The 22094-nt window shown below is 38.7% G+C and overlaps 1 protein-coding gene across 1 annotated transcript; it reads left to right on the top strand.

Moving 5' to 3' along the window:
• The first annotated feature begins 2454 nt into the window (after positions 1 to 2454).
• Positions 2455 to 20948, top strand: LOC121730781 (trafficking protein particle complex subunit 8). The gene is made up of 19 exons (XM_042119978.1): positions 2455 to 2887; positions 3554 to 3715; positions 4009 to 4297; positions 4395 to 4539; positions 4634 to 4715; positions 4823 to 4911; positions 5569 to 5754; positions 5855 to 5955; positions 6156 to 6404; positions 6838 to 7120; positions 7569 to 7754; positions 9464 to 9755; positions 10450 to 10741; positions 10968 to 11103; positions 11908 to 12118; positions 14167 to 14357; positions 14754 to 15535; positions 18148 to 18259; positions 20720 to 20948. The coding sequence occupies exons 1-19, from the start codon at positions 2740 to 2742 to the stop codon at positions 20858 to 20860; spliced, it is 4077 nt and encodes a 1358-aa protein (XP_041975912.1). The 5' UTR covers positions 2455 to 2739; the 3' UTR covers positions 20861 to 20948.
• The last annotated feature ends 1146 nt before the right edge of the window (positions 20949 to 22094 follow it).

A 22094-nucleotide genomic window follows, 5' to 3' on the forward strand; every position in this document is an offset into this window, starting at 1 on the left:
AGCTCAATAGTATATAGCATAGACATAATACTAGCATTATAGGTTTATGGTATATAGTACCTCAATGACTTCAATCATTGGGAGTTTTGCCGGGAATGTGAAAGAGTGATGTTGTGTTTTTGTATTATTTTCCTAAAATTGTGTTAACTGGGTTTTTAATGTGTAATATTGGCAGAATATTAACCATTACATATTCGTTATCGTGCACAAGTGTGGGAAAGTGATGTAATAACCAGAAACGTGCTCTTTTGTGTTCCCTCCAAAACTCCATCGAAAGTTTCAGTAAAGCGTCTACCACTTTACTGAATCGACCGACTTGACTTCTTGACTGTATTGACTTTATATGTACTTGACTTTATACTTTGACGAGACTTAAGACCTGATTGACCTGACGATATAGAAAAAATTGTGTAAAAGAATATTGTTTTCCCGCCATAATATTATATTCGACACTGGCCATGGTTATAGCCGAAGTGCCATTATAAGAAAAAAAAGTCAAATATCAAAATGGGGGTTTTGCCGGGAATTTACGAAAGAGTGAAGTACCTACCAAGTACCTACCTAATGGGCATTGTCCAAAAAAATCACGTCATGTACTTTTTATATTTCTTTTCGTTAAAATAGGGTATTTTAAGAATATAAATTAAATAATTTTGAAATTCATTGGCTAGTTTTTTCTCAATAAATTATTAAAGTTTCGCTCTGACGACATCATCGGCGGACAATTGACCTCTGTCCTTTGAGTATGTTTTTTCTTTTCAATCTTATTTATAATGGCTGGTTTGTCAAATGCAAGTGCTCATTATGTGAAAGCTGATACGAGAAGCTTACCAAAAGTTCGAAACGTAATGTTGGTCGAATTTATTGCTCATTTAACGCCATTGAAGGTCAAACAAAGGTTAAATATATTTGTTCAAAAATATAAGTAACTAATGGGTATTTTTTTTCGCTTAAATACAGAAAAACGATCACTGACCTTATTCCTCGAAATGTTTTTGTAATGAGCAAAATTAAAAAAAATTGGACAATCCCAAGGTTTTTTTGTAATATTTTCCTAAAATTGTGTTATTTCGTTTTTTAATGTGTAATGTTGGTAGAATATTAACCAATAAATATTTGATGTCTTACGTACAAGTCATTGACTTTTATAAGTGGACGCGGCATTATGGTCTATATCAAATCAAAATACTGTGGCCGGTCCGCCATTTTATGTTCCGGTTCTCCGAGGTACATAAACTGTCAAAGTGTCGTATTATAGGGATGTCGAAATTAAAAGAAAATATCGATATATCGATACATCGATATTTGAAAAAATATCAATATCGGTCTCGATATATCGCGAAAACAATATCGATATATCGGTCAAATTTTGCGACCAATTTGCTTTTTTTTAAATTAATTTAAAGTCCGTCAAAAAAGTGAAGAAATTTAAAAAAGTTTTACCTTGGATCGGTACGTGTATATTTTTACTGAAATTTTTGTTATTTTACCGATGGCTTGACTTCGTATGTGCTAATTTAGTTAATAATTAGACAATAAATAAGATTTGTGATAGAATAGAATATAACATGGCTTGATTTTCGATATTTAATCAACATAGAAATTAGTAGATTTGACGTTTAGTGATGTACGTTTTTATCGAATTTAAAAAATATAAGGTGAAGAATCTGATCATTTATTGAAAAGATTTTAACCTTAATAGCTCACTTATAACATCTTACTTATCGATATCCTCGACAAATATCAACCGAGTGTCCCAACTCCCATCACTATAGACCGCCATGTTTAGTTCTTGGCAATATGGCGCCGGCCACACTTTTTTGTAGTTATGTCGCTTCCATCTGTTTCCTTATTCATTGGTACAAGTGTGGGCAAGTGATACAACTTCAACAAACGTGCCATTTTGTGTTCCCTCCAAAACTCCATCGAAAGTTTTAGTATTATGGATCTTCCACTTTACTAAAACAACTGACTTGACTCGTTGACTTTACTGACTACTTTTTTAAACTTTTACTAGACTCCAAAGATAATATAATCACTACGTTTTACTAGACTCGAATATAATCTGCAAAAAGGATCTGTAATCTTTTTACATTTTTTTCCCCGCCATATTTTACTTGACAGTGGCCATGGTTAGAAATCCGAGCGCATAGAATATTATAGCGCTTATTCCACTTATTAGAAAGCTAGGATCCTAGCTTTCTAAATGTTATTCCACTTGACAAAATTTTTAAAGCGCTTATTCCACTTATCCTAGCTAGGATATATAAGTGGAATTTAAGCGCTTTAGGATCCTAGCTAGGATAAGTGGAATAAGCGCTTAAGGAATACCTCCATCATCCTGGATGTCCGAGCGCCATAAATAAGAAAAAAAAATCATTATCAAAATGACAAATGTCAATAATTATTTTGTGTTTTGTAATTTCAGATTTGTCCAAGTTTTGTCAAATCAAATCAAAAAAATTAAGTGCAGATTTTTTTGTAATTTATATTCTTGCCTGAAGAATTGATCAACAGCCCAGACGATTAGAAAGAAATAACAAAGGTGTTAATGCAATTAGACTGGTTGTATACGGTACCTGCTGATAATATGTAATGAATAATGATAAAAGTTTATAGTAATTTCATAGATCATTATTAAAGATGCGAAGTTCATTGTTTTCTGGCTAAAAGCTCCCAATTTTAATGTCATAAATTACTTCGTCATACAATAAATAAATATTTCTACGACTGATAACAATGACGAAAACCGCTCAAGAGTTTATACAGAGCTCCTTCTCACCCCTCATTGCTACATTATGCAGTCCTAAGGTTGAGAGTATTGTTTCCAAAAATAATTTAACGCTAGTCGAACTTTTACAACCCTTTACGTTGTTGGAATGGGAAGGTAAGTAATAAAAACAGCATTGCAGTACACATTTTTTTCAGTGATCAGGTTCACTCATAAAGTTAATATTAATACCTAGCGGAATAGAGCAACAATCTCGAGCTGTCAAACGAAACCGAAATTGGTTTCATCTGTGTGTAAAAATATGTGTACGTATACACTTACACAAGCATGATTGAACATGATTTCTATGAGATTAAAAATGTCAATGTGTGGCACATGCCGACTGGACGTCAAAAAAAGAGTGCTGCTGTCATGTATCACACGTCTCTTTTTACCATGCAGTGTTACCGATAGTGACATCTCCCTTGCTCAGGCCTTTGTTTCTCTATTCCGCTAGGTAAGTATATTAACTTTATAAGTTCACTACATATGTGTCAACCTCAAATAATATTTTGATAATTCTTCATTTAATACCTGGACAAGGGTGCTCTAGTTATCTAAATCAGCATACTTTTCACAAGAAATCTTACAAGCATATAACCTATCAACTCCCAAGTGGTCAAATTTGACTATGATAACAATAGATTACCAAGAATCCGCGATCGAGGTATATGAGTTGTGGGACTAGCCTAGTGAGCTCTTGTGATAAAGTATTATTTAATGCTGTAAATTAGCATCTGAATGCTTTATATAGTTGAACAGTGCAACTTTTTTACTACACAGGACAGTTTCGAGAGCCAGGTGGAACAATATGCATGGTCAAAAATGTGAAATTAGTCATAAGAGATGTTAATTGGAAACCTCTACAACCAACTGAGGCTAGAAGACAACTTAATAATGCTGTTTTACACAACTATGATGAGAAAACTGTAAAAATAAATATAGGTGATTTTGTTTTTATAAATATACTAGCTGTCCTGGCAAATAGTTGTTTTGCCATAAAATGATTTTCCCTGTTTTCCTGCTTTTCTCTAGAAGTTTTTTCTGAATTATTTTTTCTACAGACCTCACGAAGCCCGAGACCTTTCCAACGAATGCAAAACCGTGGAAATTGGTTTGTGCATTCTGGAGTTATAGCATCATGAAGGAAAACCCGACTTATTTTTATATATTGAATATGACAAATGGTCAATAACACAGAATATTACAAAAAATATGTATATAATTTTATTTTACAGATGGAACTAAATTAGAAATTCCTGCAGCTACTCCATGGTTTGAAGCTTGGAAGGAGGCATATTTTGATGTTCAATTTCCATCAGATCATGAGTTCACCAAACACTTCTTGTCATGCATTATAGTGGGAACTACTCAAGATGAAAACTTAATTGACACCTATAATGCACTCAATCAGCAGTATGCGCAACTTCAGAATGTTGCACCACCTAAGCTACCCAAGTGGTTTAACAACTCAGTACTGAAAACATACTTACTTTTAAATGATGCTTCTGCTGTTTCCAAAGACAAGTAATTAAATATTTACAGTAATATAATATTTTATTATAACAGATACTTGTTTTTCCTATTACAAAAAGTACTTATTTTTATTGTTTTCAATTTTTAGAGCTGATCAAGCATTTGAAACATTAAAACAAAGCTTTGGTGCTGGCAATTGTTATATGTTGACAATTAATTCTAAAACTTCTAGTGATTCTAAATTACCAATTGATTATTGGATAAAATTTATAAAGAGGCCTATTGATCTAACGGTAATTATTTTTACCATGTAACTACTGTTAAAGTCTGTGAAAGGAAAAAAATAATGATATTATTAATTGAATTTTTTTGATTCTTTCTTTTCAGCATGAAAATGTGTCTAGTTCTGCAGCAAATCCATCTACTACACCACATGAGTCTCAAGCAAATGTTCAAGTCAATATGCCAGGTTTTTATTTTTCTATTCAAAATTTGTTTGACTAAAATAAAAGTTAGAATGTTTATGAGGATTGATGAAGCCACATGAGTAATGTGTATATCTATTTTTGTTTACAGAGGAAGCAATAGTCCATGTTACTCAAGACAACACTCATCCTCTTACAACAGCTGAAAATGATGTTTATGATAATGGCAACAGTCTGCAGGTATTTAAGTTATTAATGCCCGCTACTAAATAACTTACTGATAATGCAGTAAATCATAAAATTTTCATGCCCTAATATGTTCAAATATCATCATAATATATTATATTATGTATTGCATATATTGTATACTTATTATTAAATTAAAATTTATCCACAAATAACTTTAAATTTTACTAACATATACAACATTTTTTTTTTTATGAAATAAGGGGGCAAACGAGCAAACGGGTCACCTGATGGAAAGCAACTTCCGTCGCCCATGGACACTCGCAGCATCAGAAGAGCTGCAAGTGCGTTGCCGGCCTTTTAAGAGGGAACAGGGTAATAAGGGAGGGTATGGATGGGAAGGGAATAGGAGAGGGTAGGGAAGGGAATAGGGGAGGGTAGGGAAGGGAATAGGGTAGGGGATTGGTCTCTCTCTCCAGTAAACTCACTCACAAACACAGCGCAAGCGCTGTTTCACGCCGGTTTTCTGTGAGAACGTGGTATTTCTCCGGTCGAGCCGGCCCATACGTGCCGAAACATGGCTCTCCCACGTATGCGGGACTAAATATCACCACATAAATCTAACTTTATTGCTACTAATAAATTACTTACTAAAAAAGACATTGAGAATTGGTTTCTTTAATTATATAATATAATTTATTAAATTTTCAGACTTACTCCTTCTCAGGCAGTTCTGAAAGTGTGAATGTTGTGGGCAAACAGATGGAACTTAACGAAGTACACGGCGCGGCATTGAATACGGCCGACATAGAAGCAATAAAAAAGTTCTTAGTAGACTATACCTCACAAGCTTTAGTTCCATATGTTGAGAAACTAATTGGACAATTAAATGAAGTTGTAAGTATAAAGCCTTGTGCCAACCCAGCCAACACAACGAAATGAGTAAGTAACGAAATGACTACAGTTTTCATTTTATCGTTTTAATGTGTTGTTTAAGGTTGCTAACAAAAAGGGTGTAAGTAGATCACTTCTGTCTGCTACAAAGAGATGGTTTACGACGGGCAAAGCTGGCTCCACTACTGTCAACAATGCAGTAATGTAGGTATTTTTGTTAACCTCTAATTTAAGAGGGACGTCATACAAATACTTAATATGTCGAAAGACAGAACTATAGTCTGTATTGTACTACATTAACGACAAACATGCTGCACATGCAGCTGTGAATATCGCGCTGATTGTGCCTATTTAAGTGTATGGTTTCTGAAACCGGTGGTGTTGAATTGTCACGCGTCTTACAGATACTCCAGCGACTGTCCCGAACTGCAACTACGTCGTTTAGGTGATCTATGGTTTCTGTTCGGGCAATGGCAGCGCGCATACGACGCCTATCATACCGCCAAGAGGGAGTTCTATGCCGATAGCGCTTGGCTGTGCTACGCCGGCGCGCTAGAGATGGCCGCGATTAGCGCCTTCCTATGCGGGGAATCGAACCGCAAAACCCTCGCTTACATGGAGGAAAGTATCACCACATACTTAAATACATGCAGGTTAGTTTCATCAAATTCATACTACTAAACTTATAAATGTGCAAGTGTTGTTTGTTATCTCATCACACTTAAACCTCTGAACAAATTTTTATGAAATTTCAAATAGCTTACCTTGGAACCCGAAAAAGGAATTAGGATAGCTGTAATTAGTTTTTGTGCAGCAACTTCTTAATTTTGTTTGATGACGTCACAATACGTCTTATCATATTATAGTCACATCCAGTAGCGGCGTTAGGGGGAGGGGACGACGACGCTGGGCAACCGCAAAGGGCGCAGTGTAAAAAGGGGCGCTGAAGGCAAACAAAAGGGGCGAAAATTTCTTCAGCATTACCAGCACCTTGGGGCTTGGGCGCCGAAGAAATATTGTCAGGGCGCTGATAGTGCTAAAACCGGCCCTGGTCACACCCAAAAAAATATACGTCACATCTTTTAGGATGGTTCAGTATGCAGTGCGAGCTACGTTGCTGTCGGTGCCATGTTTAGTCAGCGCCGGCCTGCACGGGGAGGCGGCGAAACAGCTCATCAGGATGACGTCCGAAGACAGCGACCTCCGCAGCGCCATGCTGCTCGAGCAGGCGGCCCTGTGCTTCCTCAAGGGCCCGAGCAATAAAATTATGACCAGAAAATATGCATTTCATATTGTACTCGCCGGTCATCGGTTCTCTAAAGCCGGGCAGAAAAAACATGCGTATCGGTGCTACGAACAGGCGTATCAGGTTAGTAGTTTATAATTTATGGCTTTTGATACTTCGATTTGAATATGTATTAATTAGGATTTAAACCCTATGGACTTATGTAGGGGACATATAAACGTTGGTTATGATAAAGAGCGACAGTTTAATTGATAAAATAGAAGCTCATTAAATAAAGATACATTTAGGTTTAGCCCCGTCAGTCGTCACCCGTGGTCTCTAACCTTATCATTGCCATTGCCCATTTCCCATGGACCACTACCAAAGCTTGGTATTTAAACTTTGTCGCATATACGTCGAGCGTGTTTTGTTCAAAATTATTTATTTGCACAAAACATAGTAAAATTAGACTCATTGTGACTATTAGTTTATTTTTTGGCTAATGCTTTCAAGATCACAAGTGGTCTGCAGACCACCGGTTCAGAACTGCTTTAGCTTTTTGTCCGATTTATTTTTCGTTGTCCTTGTGCAGGTGTACCGCGACAGCGGGTGGCGATTGTCGAGCGACCACGTGCAGTTCGCGCTGGGGCGGCTGGCGGGCGCGCTGCGGCGGCCGGCGGCGGCGGCGCGCTGGCTGGCCGCGCCCCTCGCGCCCGCCCCCCGCCAGCCCGCCGCCCAGCAGGACGCCTTCCTCAGGGAGTTCATGATGGCTCATCAGGTTGGTGAAGTAGCTTTCCTCGCAAATACACAAATAAAAATTTAAGTATTTATTTAATTTAGTAAAGTCGAAAATTCTTTTAAAGGTCCTATATGCCTCAATAATAAGATCCCAGAAAACGTTCAAAATCTCTCAATTAATAAATTTAAAAAAGTTGTTAAAAATGTTTGTTTATGTACCAAAGCATACTATAAAGTTACTGAGCTAAAGTTAATGGCCCATGGGAATAAGGTCGCCCCCTGCAGAGCTGTTTCTGTATAATTGTATTGTACACTAATTGTTGTATTTTAGTCACTCATAATGATATTTATATATTTTATTTTAATTGTAATTTTCCATCTTTTTAGTAAAAGATGGCCCCGCGCGAGTTTCTTACGCCGGTTCTTGTGTTATTGCAATTAGACAATGGGTGCCATTTTACCCAATTTTAAATGGAAAATGAATAAAAATGTAAAATGTTTCAATTATGTTTGTGATATAATGCATATATGTATTTATATGTTGTGTATGACATTAGCTCGTCTGTCAAGCGCCCAAAATGGGCGTTTTACTCTAATGCTAAGTACTCACATACGGTTTTGCTCGATCGAGCCAATAACGTCGAGCAAAACCCGCGGCTAGGGCTTTCGTCCACACATTCAGCATTGCTCGATAGTTTTACTCTAAGGCGCTTTGCAGACGACGGGGCGGGGCGGGCCGGTCAATTACGCTCGTCGATGTCTGCGGCTGCCCGCGCCGCGTACACAAAGCACACGCCGTCTGCGTTACTGCATGTAAACTGGGTTGTTTGATCCAAGGCGGGCAGCCGCGGACATGTGCCGCCAGTGACCGCCGGGCACCAGCGGCGCGGTATTTTTGCCCACCGTGTGCGTTGGTAATATAGGATTTCCTTTGTGCTATCGTTCGTGGCGAAATTGACCCGCCCCGCCCCGTCGTCTGCAAAGCGCCTAAATCGATATATTTAATTCCGTCAAGCCGGCTCGATGCGAGCCTTCAAACTGGCTCGATGCGAGCCTTCGAGTTCGAGCGGTCCACACAGTAATTATTATTATGCTAAGTACTCACATACGATTTTGCTCGATAGTTTTACTCCAAAATCCAAATCGAGCAATAACCACCGTGTGGACCGCCAAAACTGACAGCTCGAAGGCTCGCTTCGAACCGGCTCAATGGAATTAAATATGTCAAATATGTCATTTCCTTCTATTCGGAGTAAAACTATCGAGCAAAACCGTATGTGAGTACTTAGCATAAGACTATTCAAAAGTATTTTTGAAAATGGTTTGACAGTTCGTGATAGATGAAAGGTTATGGAACAGTGTTTCCCCAAACTTAGCCACGGACCCCTAGAAAGTAGGAACTCAAGCACAGAAAGGAACTCAAGAAATGCAAACAAAACGGATTATGTATGGTCCAGAGATGATACCGTGGACAGGTTGGGAAACACTGATATAAAAGATCTTTCTGACTTAGCAGGGTGCTATGCTCAGTCACTCCGAGACTTTCGTAGCGCAATTTTAGACTGTGTACTACTCGTTCTATATTCTATATTATACTTTCTATTACATCTTAACTAAAATTTTCATTATTTAAACACCGGGCCGGGCTGGCCAACGGCGCAGGAGCGAGAAAAATGGAAGATCCTGGGGGAGGTCTTTGCCCAGCAGTAGGACAGCATAGGCAAATTAAAAAAATACTCTCAATTCCAGCAATGGGTAGACAGCAGCTCGGAGTTCAAGGTGGTTCTGCCGTGGCTGCCGGTGCCGCGCGTGGAGGCTGGCGCGGTGGTGTGCGCGGGCCCGGCGCCGCTGTCCTCCCCGGGCCGCGCGCCCGCCGCCTCCCTCGCCCTGCCCCCCGCGCCCGACACGCACCACCCCGTCTGGCCCCGCCTCGAGGAGATCCTGCTGCAGGTCGCCCGCGGCGCCGCCCCCATGATATTCAAACCGACCACCGACTTGTATACCCCCAACACCGATATCAGCCCCGTCACGTGTCAAGGAGGTATTGAATAGAACAACTTTGGTAAGACGAAGGCATAAGTGCTGAAAATTTTCAAATTTGTACCCTCGTCTTGCCGAAAGTGCTAACTAATTTACGTTTCAGGAGTTGAGGCTTCCCCCACAAAGGCGCGTTATTATCAGTCGATAATATCACATGTGTTATTGCGATTTCTGTTTTTAATTATAAGTATGGTCATGTAGTTACACACTGCTGCGATAATAACGCCAACGCCGTAATGGAAGTAGGACGTTGCGACGTCCGTCCTGCGATATTCCGATATGAGTTCTAGAATGTTTTGTATTAGGACTCAAACGACCGTGCGATAATATCGGTGCTCTCTCGTAAGAAATATCGGATCGGCTGTATACAAGGAATCGGGACGCATTATCGCAATAGCGCATGCGATATTATCGACCGATAATAATGCGCCTGGGGGGGGGGGCTTTTATTTGATGTGTCTGTCTATCCAACGGCGTTCATGGTAAGTAAATGTTTTGAACTTAGCCAAAAATTCCTAAAAACAATGAAGCCCCAGTTTCAATGACAAAATTATTTTATTTTAACTTTTTAATAGTAATTATGAAAAAACTTATAGAAACTTTCGAAAACGTCTAGAATATAAACATTGATAGAAAGAGAGTTACGCAAGCAAGAGTTAGAGCAATCATGCTAATAAAACTATGTTCTTTTTCAGAGCCGATTCAAATTTCTATCACTCTACACAATCCTCTGAAGGTTGGTCTGCATTTGAAGGACCTAGAGCTCCTGTGGACGTTTAGCCCCGACTCAGAAGACGGCGAGACGTACACGCCGGAACAGTTGCAGAACGAGAGCGCACTAGCGTCGGGCACGCTGGTCGATAAATACGCGATTCACGGACAGAAACTCAAGTCTGTACTATTGGAGGGCGAAACTGCGCAGAACTTGATATTCACATTGACTCCACTGAAGACTGGGCAGCTTTCTATACAGGGACTAGCTTTAAAGTAAGCTATTTCCTACATTTCTATGCAGAAAATAGACGCTGATAATGACTGATGAGCGTTAATGTGTTAATCCACAAAAAAATAGGGTTCCGAGTAGTCTTGTTCTATGTATGATCGTTCGATCGATGAACGTTCATGATTATAAGCATCTAAATATTTTTGACACTGTAGCCTGAACCTGGAGCATTATTTTTTGTAATATGATTTTATTGTAATTGTTTGTCAGGTTGCTAAATGCTGGAGAAACAAAGGAAGCCGGCAAAGGGGTTGCGATTCTCGGGAAACTTAACTTACAGAGCACCGGAAGCGACTCGGATAAATTGTTTCAAATAACAGTTATTCCGCAAGCGCCATGTTTGCAGGTAAGGTTTTTAGAAATATGATTCGCACTCATGAATAACTCCTATAGTCTGTTCTCGAAATTGCATATTTTATCAGTTCTAAAAGATTATAATATTAACACAAGTTCAAAAGTAACAAATTGACGCGTACGTTCTCAGTTCTGACTGAATGGCTCTCTGCAAAATATAACCCAGCCAAAGTGTCATTAGTTATTGTTTTGTTAGTTTGCTCTAACGATTTTCATGAAATTTAGTATATAGGGGGTTTCGGGGGCGATAAATCGATCTAGCTAGGAATCATTTCTAGAAAATGTCATTTTCATCGGATACCGAGCAAAGCTCGGTCAAACGGCTAGTTATTATATCTTTAAACGAGCAATTCTTGTATATATATAATTGGAATTTCGGAATCGGCTCCCAAGGATTTTCATGAAATTTAGTATATAGGGGATTTCATGGGCGATAAATCGATCTAGCTGGGAATCATTTTTAGAAAATGTCATTTTATTCGTGTTTTATCTAATACCGAGCAAAGCTCGGTCAAATAGCTAGTGTGAATTTAATCTATCTAATTTTTAAGTTTGCTTCTGTGTCGGATAAGGTACCCATATTATGACGATAGATTTCTGTTCCTTGTTCAATCCACTCCGTTTTCTATCAAACAGCAAGGTTTTTTAAGCAAGCCCCACGGAGAGAGATCAGTTTAAGGTATCAGATACTGGATGTGCACAATTTACAATTATGAATACAATATTATTTCAATATACGTACTCGTTCGAATAAAACTAATAAAATAATAGTAATAATAATAATAACATTTTTCAGATGACCTTCACAGAAATCGATAGTGACGTGATCAGCGGCGAGATTAAGACGGTAGACGTGGAGTTCAGTAACGCGACGTCGGTGGAGATGAGGAACTTGCACCTGGCCGTGTCGCACCCGGACTGCATGAGCGTGCTCACACCCGACACCGAGAGAGACGGCTTCGGGCCGCTGTACAATGATAAGTACCGCGCGCCGCCCGACTACCCAGGTATGTTATAATAATATCTATGGATGCTTCACACAACGTCTGTCTGGCCCCATGCTAAGTACCTGAAGGACTTGTGTTACAGGTACCAGGCAACGGAAATATATTTAATACTTTTACTATACAATATACATAATATATTTATGATTTTTATTATATGATACACAATACACATATTTAATACACATCCACGCAGTGCCGTAAATAGCCTTTTTTGCGTCTTGTGCGAGCTTCTATATAATTTCACCTTTGTTTTTTAACCGACTTCCAAAAAAGAGGAGGTTATAATATTTTCGTCTGTAGATATTATTTTACTACATTGGGAAACATCTCTGGGGCCGGGGGCGCAGCGGGAACTTATCGGGAGCAATTCGAAAAAAAACCGGCCAAGTGCGAGTCGGACTCGCGCACCGAGGGTTCCGACAGCTTAAAGGTATTATAGACCTGAGTATTTGGTATGAATTTCAATTTAATACCTCTACGCGTTTATGAGGAAATGGGTAGTAAGTTTAAAATTATTTAAAAAAAATATATTATGTGATGTAACTAAAAATTTATGGTTTTCGTAATTTTTCCTTTATCTATGCTATAAGACGTTGCTTCGTACCAAATTTCAAGATTCTGAGTTCACGGGAAGCACCCTGTAGGTTTTGATTCCCTTGCAAGTGTCGAAAATTTGCGGCATAAACGGCTGTATCTTTTGATTGCGTTGGCTTAGAAGTTTGATTTTTTCACAGCTTCAAGGGACAGTAGACCTGAGTAATGGATATAAATTTCAGCTTCATACCTCCACGCGTTCCTGAGAAAAAGGGTCTTGACAGACGGACAGACGGACAACAAAGTGATCCTATAAGGGTTCCGTTTTTTCCTTTTGAGGTACGGAACCCTAATAAGGATCTCTCTGGTCTGGCCATTCTTGCGCCCCCCAGAGTCTACGCCCTGTGCCTGGGCACCGGTGGCACCGCCCTATTTACGGCACTGCATCCATGACCCAGGAACTATTGAAAACTTTTTGTTCCGTCGGCGGGATTCGAACACGCGACCCCCGGCTTGAGCTACCAACACGCCCACCAACTGAGCCACAGAGGACGTCAATAATTAAAATAACTTAAAGTTATTAAAAATTCTAATTATTATAATTTTTCCTTAGTCTATATTATTATAAAAAAATTATAAATAACTTTCATGGAATTTTATGTGGGCAAAATATATTTTGCCCACATAAAATTTAGGTCTTGCGAATTTAGGAATGAGAGTAATTAGAATTTGAAATTTTTTCGAAAATGGCGTGATAGACGTGCCAATAAAAAAAAAATTGCTGGACAGTTGAACGATTAAAACGCGACGTAATATCAGATTGGTGTTTCATCGGTAATTTAAAATAATTTGCAGGCGTAATCATGCGGAACTTCGGCTGCGTTTTTTCGGCCTAGTGTGTTTAAATCAGCGGACAGCTGGGCGGGATCTGCGGGGGCGCCAATAGGTTTCTAATTTTATATGGATTTATGGATAAGCCGTCTAGCAGCGAACGGTAGCCGGCGTACTAGACGGCTTATCCGTATTATATATTATAAATCTAAGCAATGACACGCGCCGCCGCCGCCCCCGCCCCGCTGCCCGCTGATTTTGAGACTGAAGCCTAAGCGTTGGGGGGCGGTTAGTAAAAACGACCACAACTCTCTGTTCAAACACCCATTAACGAATATTAACACGAGTTAAATTGGAGTGTTATAGTCGCTGTAATGTTAAAGTAATTAATAAATACGTGTGGCACTCGGGGACTGCCGCGGTAAAGTTATTTCATAGCATTTTTATCTGCAACTTATGCAATAATAATAAGCATCTAGTCTAGTTGCATGCACACAAACACCGTGCCGAAGTCTGGCAACGCCTCACCGACCGGCACAGCAAAATAACCTAACACCTCCCACACCCGAGTGGTTTTTTCCTTACGGAATTTCTTGATTCGGTCGCCGCACTCAAAGTCCGCGATAAAAGCTATGCAATAGCTTGAAAATGTTATTAGTGATTAGTTATTACGTATATTTCAGACGAGCGAGCAGCGCGCGCGGCGGCGCGGGCTCGTGCGGCGGCGCGCGCGGCCGTGCGGGTATCGAACGGGCGCGCGCGCCTGCTGCTGCGGCCCCGTGCGCGCGCTATGTATCTGCTCGCGTACTACGAGACAGGCCTGGCGCGCCGACCCTACCGCCTCATCAGACACGTCTTCCGCTTCGAGCCCACTGTGAGTTGGCCTTCTAAATATTACGCACGCTTTATCCCCGTTAATCTAGTTGAACTAAAACAACGGATCGTCTATATTTTTTTCATTACGCCTGCTTCGTGTACTATCAGAGAAGTTGATTCCTAGGCAGATGGCGGACCTAAGTAATTTGGTCGCGTTAAGTCGAAACCGACCGATCACAGCTAATATTGAATTGACATAAGCCGACCGAATGACGTAGGTCCGTCGACTGCCTAGAAATCAATTTCCTCGATGGTACTTCCAGTAATAATTGTAACATTATTTCTCTTACAGTATACCCCATAATTTTTAATTTAAAAATGTAAATGTCTTAGGATGTAGTATATTTCAATTTGTTTTCCATAAAACCATATTTAAAAATAATTCTTATTTTAGGAGGTCGTAAAAATATATGTCACGCCGAGGAGAGGTTTGAGTACTCTGGAGGATGGAGTCCTAGAAAATATGAGGTTAGCCGTCGAAGTTAAAAACGTAAGCAACGAAAAAGTCGAAAATATAACCCTAGAAGTTCTAGAGGCGTCGCTGTTGAGCAGGCAGTGGAAACTCGTCGACTTCACATCGGCCACCGAACAGGATAACTGTCTGAGGTCGCGCGAACGCATCCACTTCGTACTGAAAGGAGTGAGAATATTAGACGAGCTGCCGGAAGACAGGATCGATCACTCCTCAATAAAGATGTCGAAACGCCAGGAGAGCGCCGCCGACGTGGACGCGCCGCCGTACTGTAAGTTCGTCACCGACGCGATGACCTCCGTGACCGACCCAGTGGAGTCGCTCATGCAGGAGGCGGACACGTCCGGCCTCATCAGATCCATGATCGTCCTACGGTGGCGGGCACAGAACGACAGGACCGGCCGAGTCGCCGTCGGCCAGCACTGCCTGTGGTTGGACTGCTTCACTAAGGCCGTGTCCCGCGACAGGAAGCAAACTCTCGCGAACCTCGCGGTGGAACCCCCCAGCCTCGATCTGTTGGAAAGCAAAACCGAGAAGGGGAAAAATGAAAAAAATAACGTGGTGGTTTTTAAACTCGATCACTCCGACACCGTCGCCCATAATTTTAATAAGCACAGAATCTGTATGGTACCAGTCGTTATTGATGTCGTAAACTGCTATGGAGTATCGGTTACCGTATTCATTGATTTATACAAGCAACACAGGTTCGTATATCTACTAATTTTATTAATATTATTAATAAAGGCTATCTTGGAAGAAAAGGACCCGGCACGTGTATGGCGGTTCTTAAGGTCGCAGGGTATCGGCAAGAGTGGGTCAGTTCTCCAGCTAATACCATTGACCTTGAGGCCGCCATAAGTCATTTCTTATCACCCACTTCTTTTGATGTTGTAACAAAAAATCATACTCTCTCTTTGTTGTCTTCCACGCCTATCCAGAACGTGCCTCTTTTCGAATTAATTTATCAATTAATTGCTAAAGTCACGGTTGAAGATACCAAGCCAGCTATCATATCCATTGACTCTGATGCTGCTGGTTGTGTCAGCATTAGCCGAAAAATGATCTCTCCAATTTCTGATATTCTGTCCTTTCCCATCACCGCGATAACAATGGAAAAGCTATTGTGTCTCGTTATTCCACGATCGATGGGTGGGGGATCCTTTTCAGTCAAGATTTCGCTCAGGTCATAAGCAAAACCACGGCATTATTGAATATTTTGGAAGATATTCACTCCAATATGGACGGTATATATATGTATATATAACCGTCGCTTTACTATGCTCGCACTTTTAGACTTCACCAATGCCTTTAGAACGGTTGACTTTGACTTATTGCTTGCTTCATTAAAATCAATTAAAGCCGCAGCTGATGGTTTGTGGCCTACCTTAGAGGTCGAAGACAGCGTATTCGTAGTGATAACCATTACTCCGTATGGCATGAGTCATGACGTACGAGACGTACTATCTCCTTTGCTATTTGCTCTGTTCATTAATAATAATCTATATATTAATACGTGAGCCGAAAACTTTGTATCCCTTTTGACGAAAAATGGGGAAACGTAGGTAAATGAAATTTTGCACAGTTATAGTTTATATGGTGAAGGAGTGCATACTGCAGCCAGCTAATATTATTTTAAAATTATGCTTTTATCATATATTTTTTAACAAATAAAACTTTCCACGCACTACAAACACACACTAGGAAAATGACAGATTTTTGAGTGACAAGCCTATACATACGAATTATACTCTTTTATTTATGGTTGAAGTCTGTTGACAACAAGGTGACAAATTAAAAATGGATTATAGCTTTTTTATTGAATCTTAAATACTATTAGACAATGCTTACACGGCCAGTCTGAGATCAACTGAGTCCCAGAGACAAGAGTTGAAAAAAATATGATAAAGTTAATATTTTTTACAAAATATATTAACTTTATCATATCTTAGTAGTTCTAATGTCGTTGAAACTAAGGTCGAATTTCGACCATTGGGCGATCTCTTGTATTAGTAATCGCTTGTCGTCTCTTTACCATTTATATGCCGATGATATGCAGATCTATACAGATTCCGATATTGACCAGATAAATGAGGCGATTAAACGCATTAACGATGATTTGCTCCTTTTAAAACAGTGATGCAAGTCCTTCGGTATTTGTTCGGTATTTTTATTAACTGTTAACCCCAACAAAAGTCAAGCCATCATTATTGGTTCTATCAAATGTTAAGATCCAGGAACTTCCATCTCTCACATTCAATGGCTTACCAATTCCGTTTGTTGAAACAGTAAAAAACCTAGGTGCTATTTTTGACAACCAACTCTCCTGGAAACCGCACATCAACGCAGTCAGTAGCAAACTATCCGTGCAAGTGGATCTCTTCGTCTCTTCGGTAATTTTCTCCCAATTAAAACTAATATTGCATTGGTTCATACATTGCTTATGCCAATATTGGATTACGCAGATATCTGTCTCATTGATATTACCGAAGAACTTTTAGACAAACTTGAGAGACTGCAGAATGTTTGCATCAGATTTGTCTATGGCCTGCGGAAATACGATCATGTTACAGAATTTCGGAGGAAGCTTCGTTGGCTTCCTATTCGCTTGCGTCGAGATTGTCACGTCCTCTCCCTTTTGTACAACGTCCTTTTGTTCCATCCTCCCCGTCCTACCTTAAATCTCATTTCCATAATATGCACTAGCTCATTCCTGTTGCATCTTTGCTTTGTCATCAAATAGTTAACTGCCAACATAAATATGTAGTTCTGGTTTTAGTAATGGTTAGTAATAGTTTTAATTATTTAATTGAAATTTGGTTAAAAATGACATTTAATAGCCTAGATAATTAGATATACTGTATTTTGATATTTATTGACATTAATGTAATATTTTTATTCCTAACTTGACTGTGATATAATTTTTAATTTCAAATGTAATTAATATGAACTGAACTTTATAATGATTATTATGACTTTGCACGCCATATTACTGGCAGAATGTATGGAGCTAATATTATTACTTTTAAGACCTTTACTTTATGTCCATTCATGCAAATAAATAAATTTGAATTTGAATTAAAATTTGTCTTAGCTTTAGTATTAGCAGTAGCAATACTTGAGGCACTAGGATAAGACTACTATATTACTGGTAGAGATTGCTTAGTAGCAATAAGTTCGCCTTTAGTATATCAATTAGTACTATTAGTAATATTTATTATTGTATCTTTCGTTTATGTACTGTATTTTGGTGTGAAATAAAGAGTTATTATTATTAGAATACGGGTATACATTTAATTTTATAAATGAAATTTTTCAGAGAACACGGAGGCTTAGGATGGGCGGGCGCACTCAATTGCGGCTTAGACGCAGACTCTAAGCAAGTCGGTGTAAAAGTAACTTTGGAAAAGTTTGAGTCACGAAGCTTACAGGTAAATTATTTCATTAATAGACAGGTCCATTTTTCAGAGTATTCAATTCTATTGCGCGCACGGAGTCGCGGAAAACGTCTGAAACGTTTGAAGATGGTACTAGCTAAGAATGCTAAGTTCTATGCAAAATATTTTTAATTTTTATTAAGACTGGTACCGACTTCAAAATAATGAAGATTGTGTTCAGAAATAGTTGAGATTTAGGAGAATTCTGCATAAGGTACTATTAAAGAGTAAGAATTATTCAATACTTTTTTATCCATTATATTGTTATTGTTTTTTCCCTGGAAGTCGTTTTAATTTTTTGTTAAAAATAATAATTTCACTATTTTTAGTCATAAGGTTTTCGGTACAGACTAATGTTACAAGTTAGTCAAGCAATGATAAAATTAATGTTCATACGCATGTCTTTTTTTATTTATTTATTTAAATCAGGCTACGTAGGCCCATACAATATATACCTTAATGACTAACATACATAAAAATTATATAAACTTAACAAAACTACACATTATTACAAATTAACGGCGACGTGACGCGCGCTTCATTCTTTAAGGGCTCTAAAGTTCTATCATTACACTCATGGAAAGAACATAATATATTATTATTATGTTACTGAACATAATATAATATATTACTTATATTCCTAATAAATTTTAAGGAGAATATTAATACATACCTCATAGATCTCATGATCAAATTGCTTACTTGGTAAACTAAACACCAATGTCGAGTCATTCACTTTGACCCAACATTATATTTTTTTAAATAATAATAATAATATCTATGGACGCTTCACACCACGTCAGTCTGGCCCCGTGCTAAGTACCTGAAGGACTTGTGTTACGGGTACCAGACAACGGAAATATATTTAATACTTTTATACTATGCATATATTTAAGATTTTTATTATACGAAACACATATTTAATACACATCCATGACCTTTGAAAACTTTTTGTTACGTCGGCGGGATTCGAACCCGCGCCCTCCGGCTTGAGCTACCAAGTACCAACAGCCCACCAACTGAGCCATAGAGGTGTTGTTCAGTCAAAGGGCTAGCTGTTTGATTGAATGGCTTTTTTAACCAGTCGACTGCGACATATCGTAAATCATTCGAAAAATTCGGGTTTCGATTTTAAAGGTTCGCGCTCACTTTGTCGGCGCGTGCCGGGGCTTGCCGGGGCGGATCGAGGCTCAGCGCAGCGCTAAATGCGCTATAGCACACTATTACCGGGCCGGGCCGCATCGCATTGACGGATTTTGAGTACTTTGGATAGCTCCAGCGTGACCACTCTTAAATCACTCGTGACTCGATATATCAAAAACGTTGCTATAATTAATCTACTAACATCTACTAGACCGTGTTTCAGATTCTACCGAAAATCTAGCTTTATTAATCAATGTATTCTACGTGGTTAAAACTAAAATAAAACTAAAATGTTTATATGGACTGTCTTCATTATGCATTTTAATTTTTTATATTATTTGTTATATAATATCGATCTTCTATAAAAATTTTGGACTACTAAATCGTCATTCATTTGACCTCAAATCTACCAAAAAGTGGAAATCTATGTGAAGTGTGGTCACACTGTTGCCGGGGCGCAGCGGGTTTGTCGGGCCTTGCCGGGCCTTTTCGCATTGACGGCAATCCGCTGCGCCCCGACACAGTGTGCGATACGCGCATCCGCTTCCATACAAATTGTATGGAGGCGTATTTTTGCGATGAGCCCCGGCACGGCCCGTCTCAATGGGCTCACTCCTTAAAGACGATTAAAAGTACCAATAATAGGGTTATGATTAGATAATTCATTGTGTGTTGACTGGTGGCATTGATGATGATGAATGTAACTTGCATAGTAGCATATGCTTTCAGTTCTTAAACCAACTCCCAAACCCACAAAAAACCCCTAAACTTGTATTTATTAGGAATCCGGAATTCTCTTAGCACCTTCCGAACCATGGTATATCTAAATGCAAAATTTGCTTTTTGGTAGCAATCAATATTTTCAATTCAATATTTTTTTACAAAATATAGGTTTCGACCATTGGGCGATCTCTAGTTGGAGTAATACCCTATACAACAAAACAAAAATTTTGAAAATTGGTTTACAAACGGCGGAGTAATCTTTGAACATACATTAAAAAAATCCACAGCCGAACGTATAACCTCCTCGTTTCGAGCTAAGGAAGGCCAAAAGACGCTCTTGGGCAAGGTTCTGTGAGGAAGTCACATCTCCACGTCTGTCCACATCTCCACTGTACGACGTCGTCAACGTGGAACGGTGCGGTAACGTGGCACGGTACGTTGACGTGACGTGCAAATTTACGTTCACGTAACGTAAATTTGGATGTCAACGTACCGTGCCACGTTACCGCACCTTTAAATAAAAATATTTAACGGTGCGGTAAATAAAATATTGGGTAAAAATATTATAATATTTTTTTCATAAATCAGGTACGCGCTTTGTGTGCGGCTCCCGGCACGTACCAGGTGGGGTCGTCGTTCGCCGTCACCACTACAACAGGGCCCGACACCAAGGGAATAACACACTTTGTCAACAACACGTCCTTGCTTATTGTTAAACAAGTTGTATAAACATAGAAAATATAGTAGAAATCAATTATTGTATTTATTTAAGTTGTAGTATTATTACATAATTTAAATAAGTATATGGTAAATAATATATTACTATGAGATAATATCACAGTAGTTTTGTTATATACTAATAGATGTTTAAAAACCAAATCTGATTTTTCTTTAGGGAAGCTTGGAAGGTTTAGCAATCTCAATTCAGATCGGCTTCCCTTCTTGCACCAAACTATGTATTATAGTTTGTTCGTTTTATGATGATATGCGTGACACATTATAATTGACAATAGTAGGGAAGTTACCTAACAAAAATTAATCGATAGTTTAAAAATATCGAATCACTTCGTAAAGGAACTGCAATCGAAATTATCGATTTCGTACCGGCACCACTGAAATGTCAGATTTCAGTGGTGCCGGCGATTTTAGATGGCCGCCCTTATGTATCGATTTAATTTCGATTCAACAGAGTCATTCTCTATTAACATAAGTTCCGTTTCAAGCATATGACATTTTTCAAATGTTTTCGAAACAATAATTTTATACTCCTATTTCACAGTTAATATTTATAATTTTTATTAACAAGTTAGCATTTAGCATCTTTTCGTTTTTATTCATTTACAATTATAGGAAACATTTGTTTTTGTAGATGGAATATAATTTATTACATTTTGTTTTTTTTTTTGTTTTCTTGTAAAGAAAACCCGTAACAAGGAACATGAAAACTGTCACCCACATCATCTTAGAACGCACAAACTATAGTAACGACTAACGTGTACTGAATAATTACTGTAAAAGCCTTTTATCTCTTGTTCCAGCTGACTAAGATTTAATGCTTTAAGGAAGGTAATAAAAATCGGCTAAGTGCGAGTTGGACTCGAGCACGCAGGGTTCCGTACCATTAAAAAGCAAAATTAGGTAAACAATGTGTTTTTTTGTATGGAAGCCCACTTTATTTATTTATTTTATTTTAATTTTATTAAGTATTAAATTATAAATACAACTGCGGGGCTAAAATGGTCACAATAGCAATTCCTCTCAATAAATTCAGCAAATGAATTGTCAAAACTGTCAAACTGAATAAAAAGGCAAATCAGTACAAAAATACAGAAATGAATTGCAAGCAGAGTTGCATTTTGCGATTTTAGAAAAATGAATCATATTATGATTCATATCATGATTCTTCAAAGCGACCATTTTAGCCCCGCTGAGTATTTTGTGAACATTTCAAGTGCCTATTGCC

This window comes from Aricia agestis, chromosome 9, assembly GCF_905147365.1.
Source record: "Aricia agestis chromosome 9, ilAriAges1.1, whole genome shotgun sequence".
Lineage (NCBI taxonomy): Eukaryota > Metazoa > Arthropoda > Insecta > Lepidoptera > Lycaenidae > Aricia > Aricia agestis.

Bases quoted from the DNA above. Each gene is read 5' to 3' on its own strand.
- LOC121730781 (XM_042119978.1), top strand. From the start codon at position 2,740: ATGACGAAAACCGCTCAAGAGTTTATACAGAGCTCCTTCTCACCCCTC. The intron at 2,888-3,553 runs GTAAGTAATAAA...TTTACTACACAG, and splicing joins TACGTTGTTGGAATGGGAAG to GACAGTTTCGAGAGCCAGGT. The intron at 5,755-5,854 runs GTAAGTATAAAG...GTGTTGTTTAAG, and splicing joins TTGGACAATTAAATGAAGTT to GTTGCTAACAAAAAGGGTGT.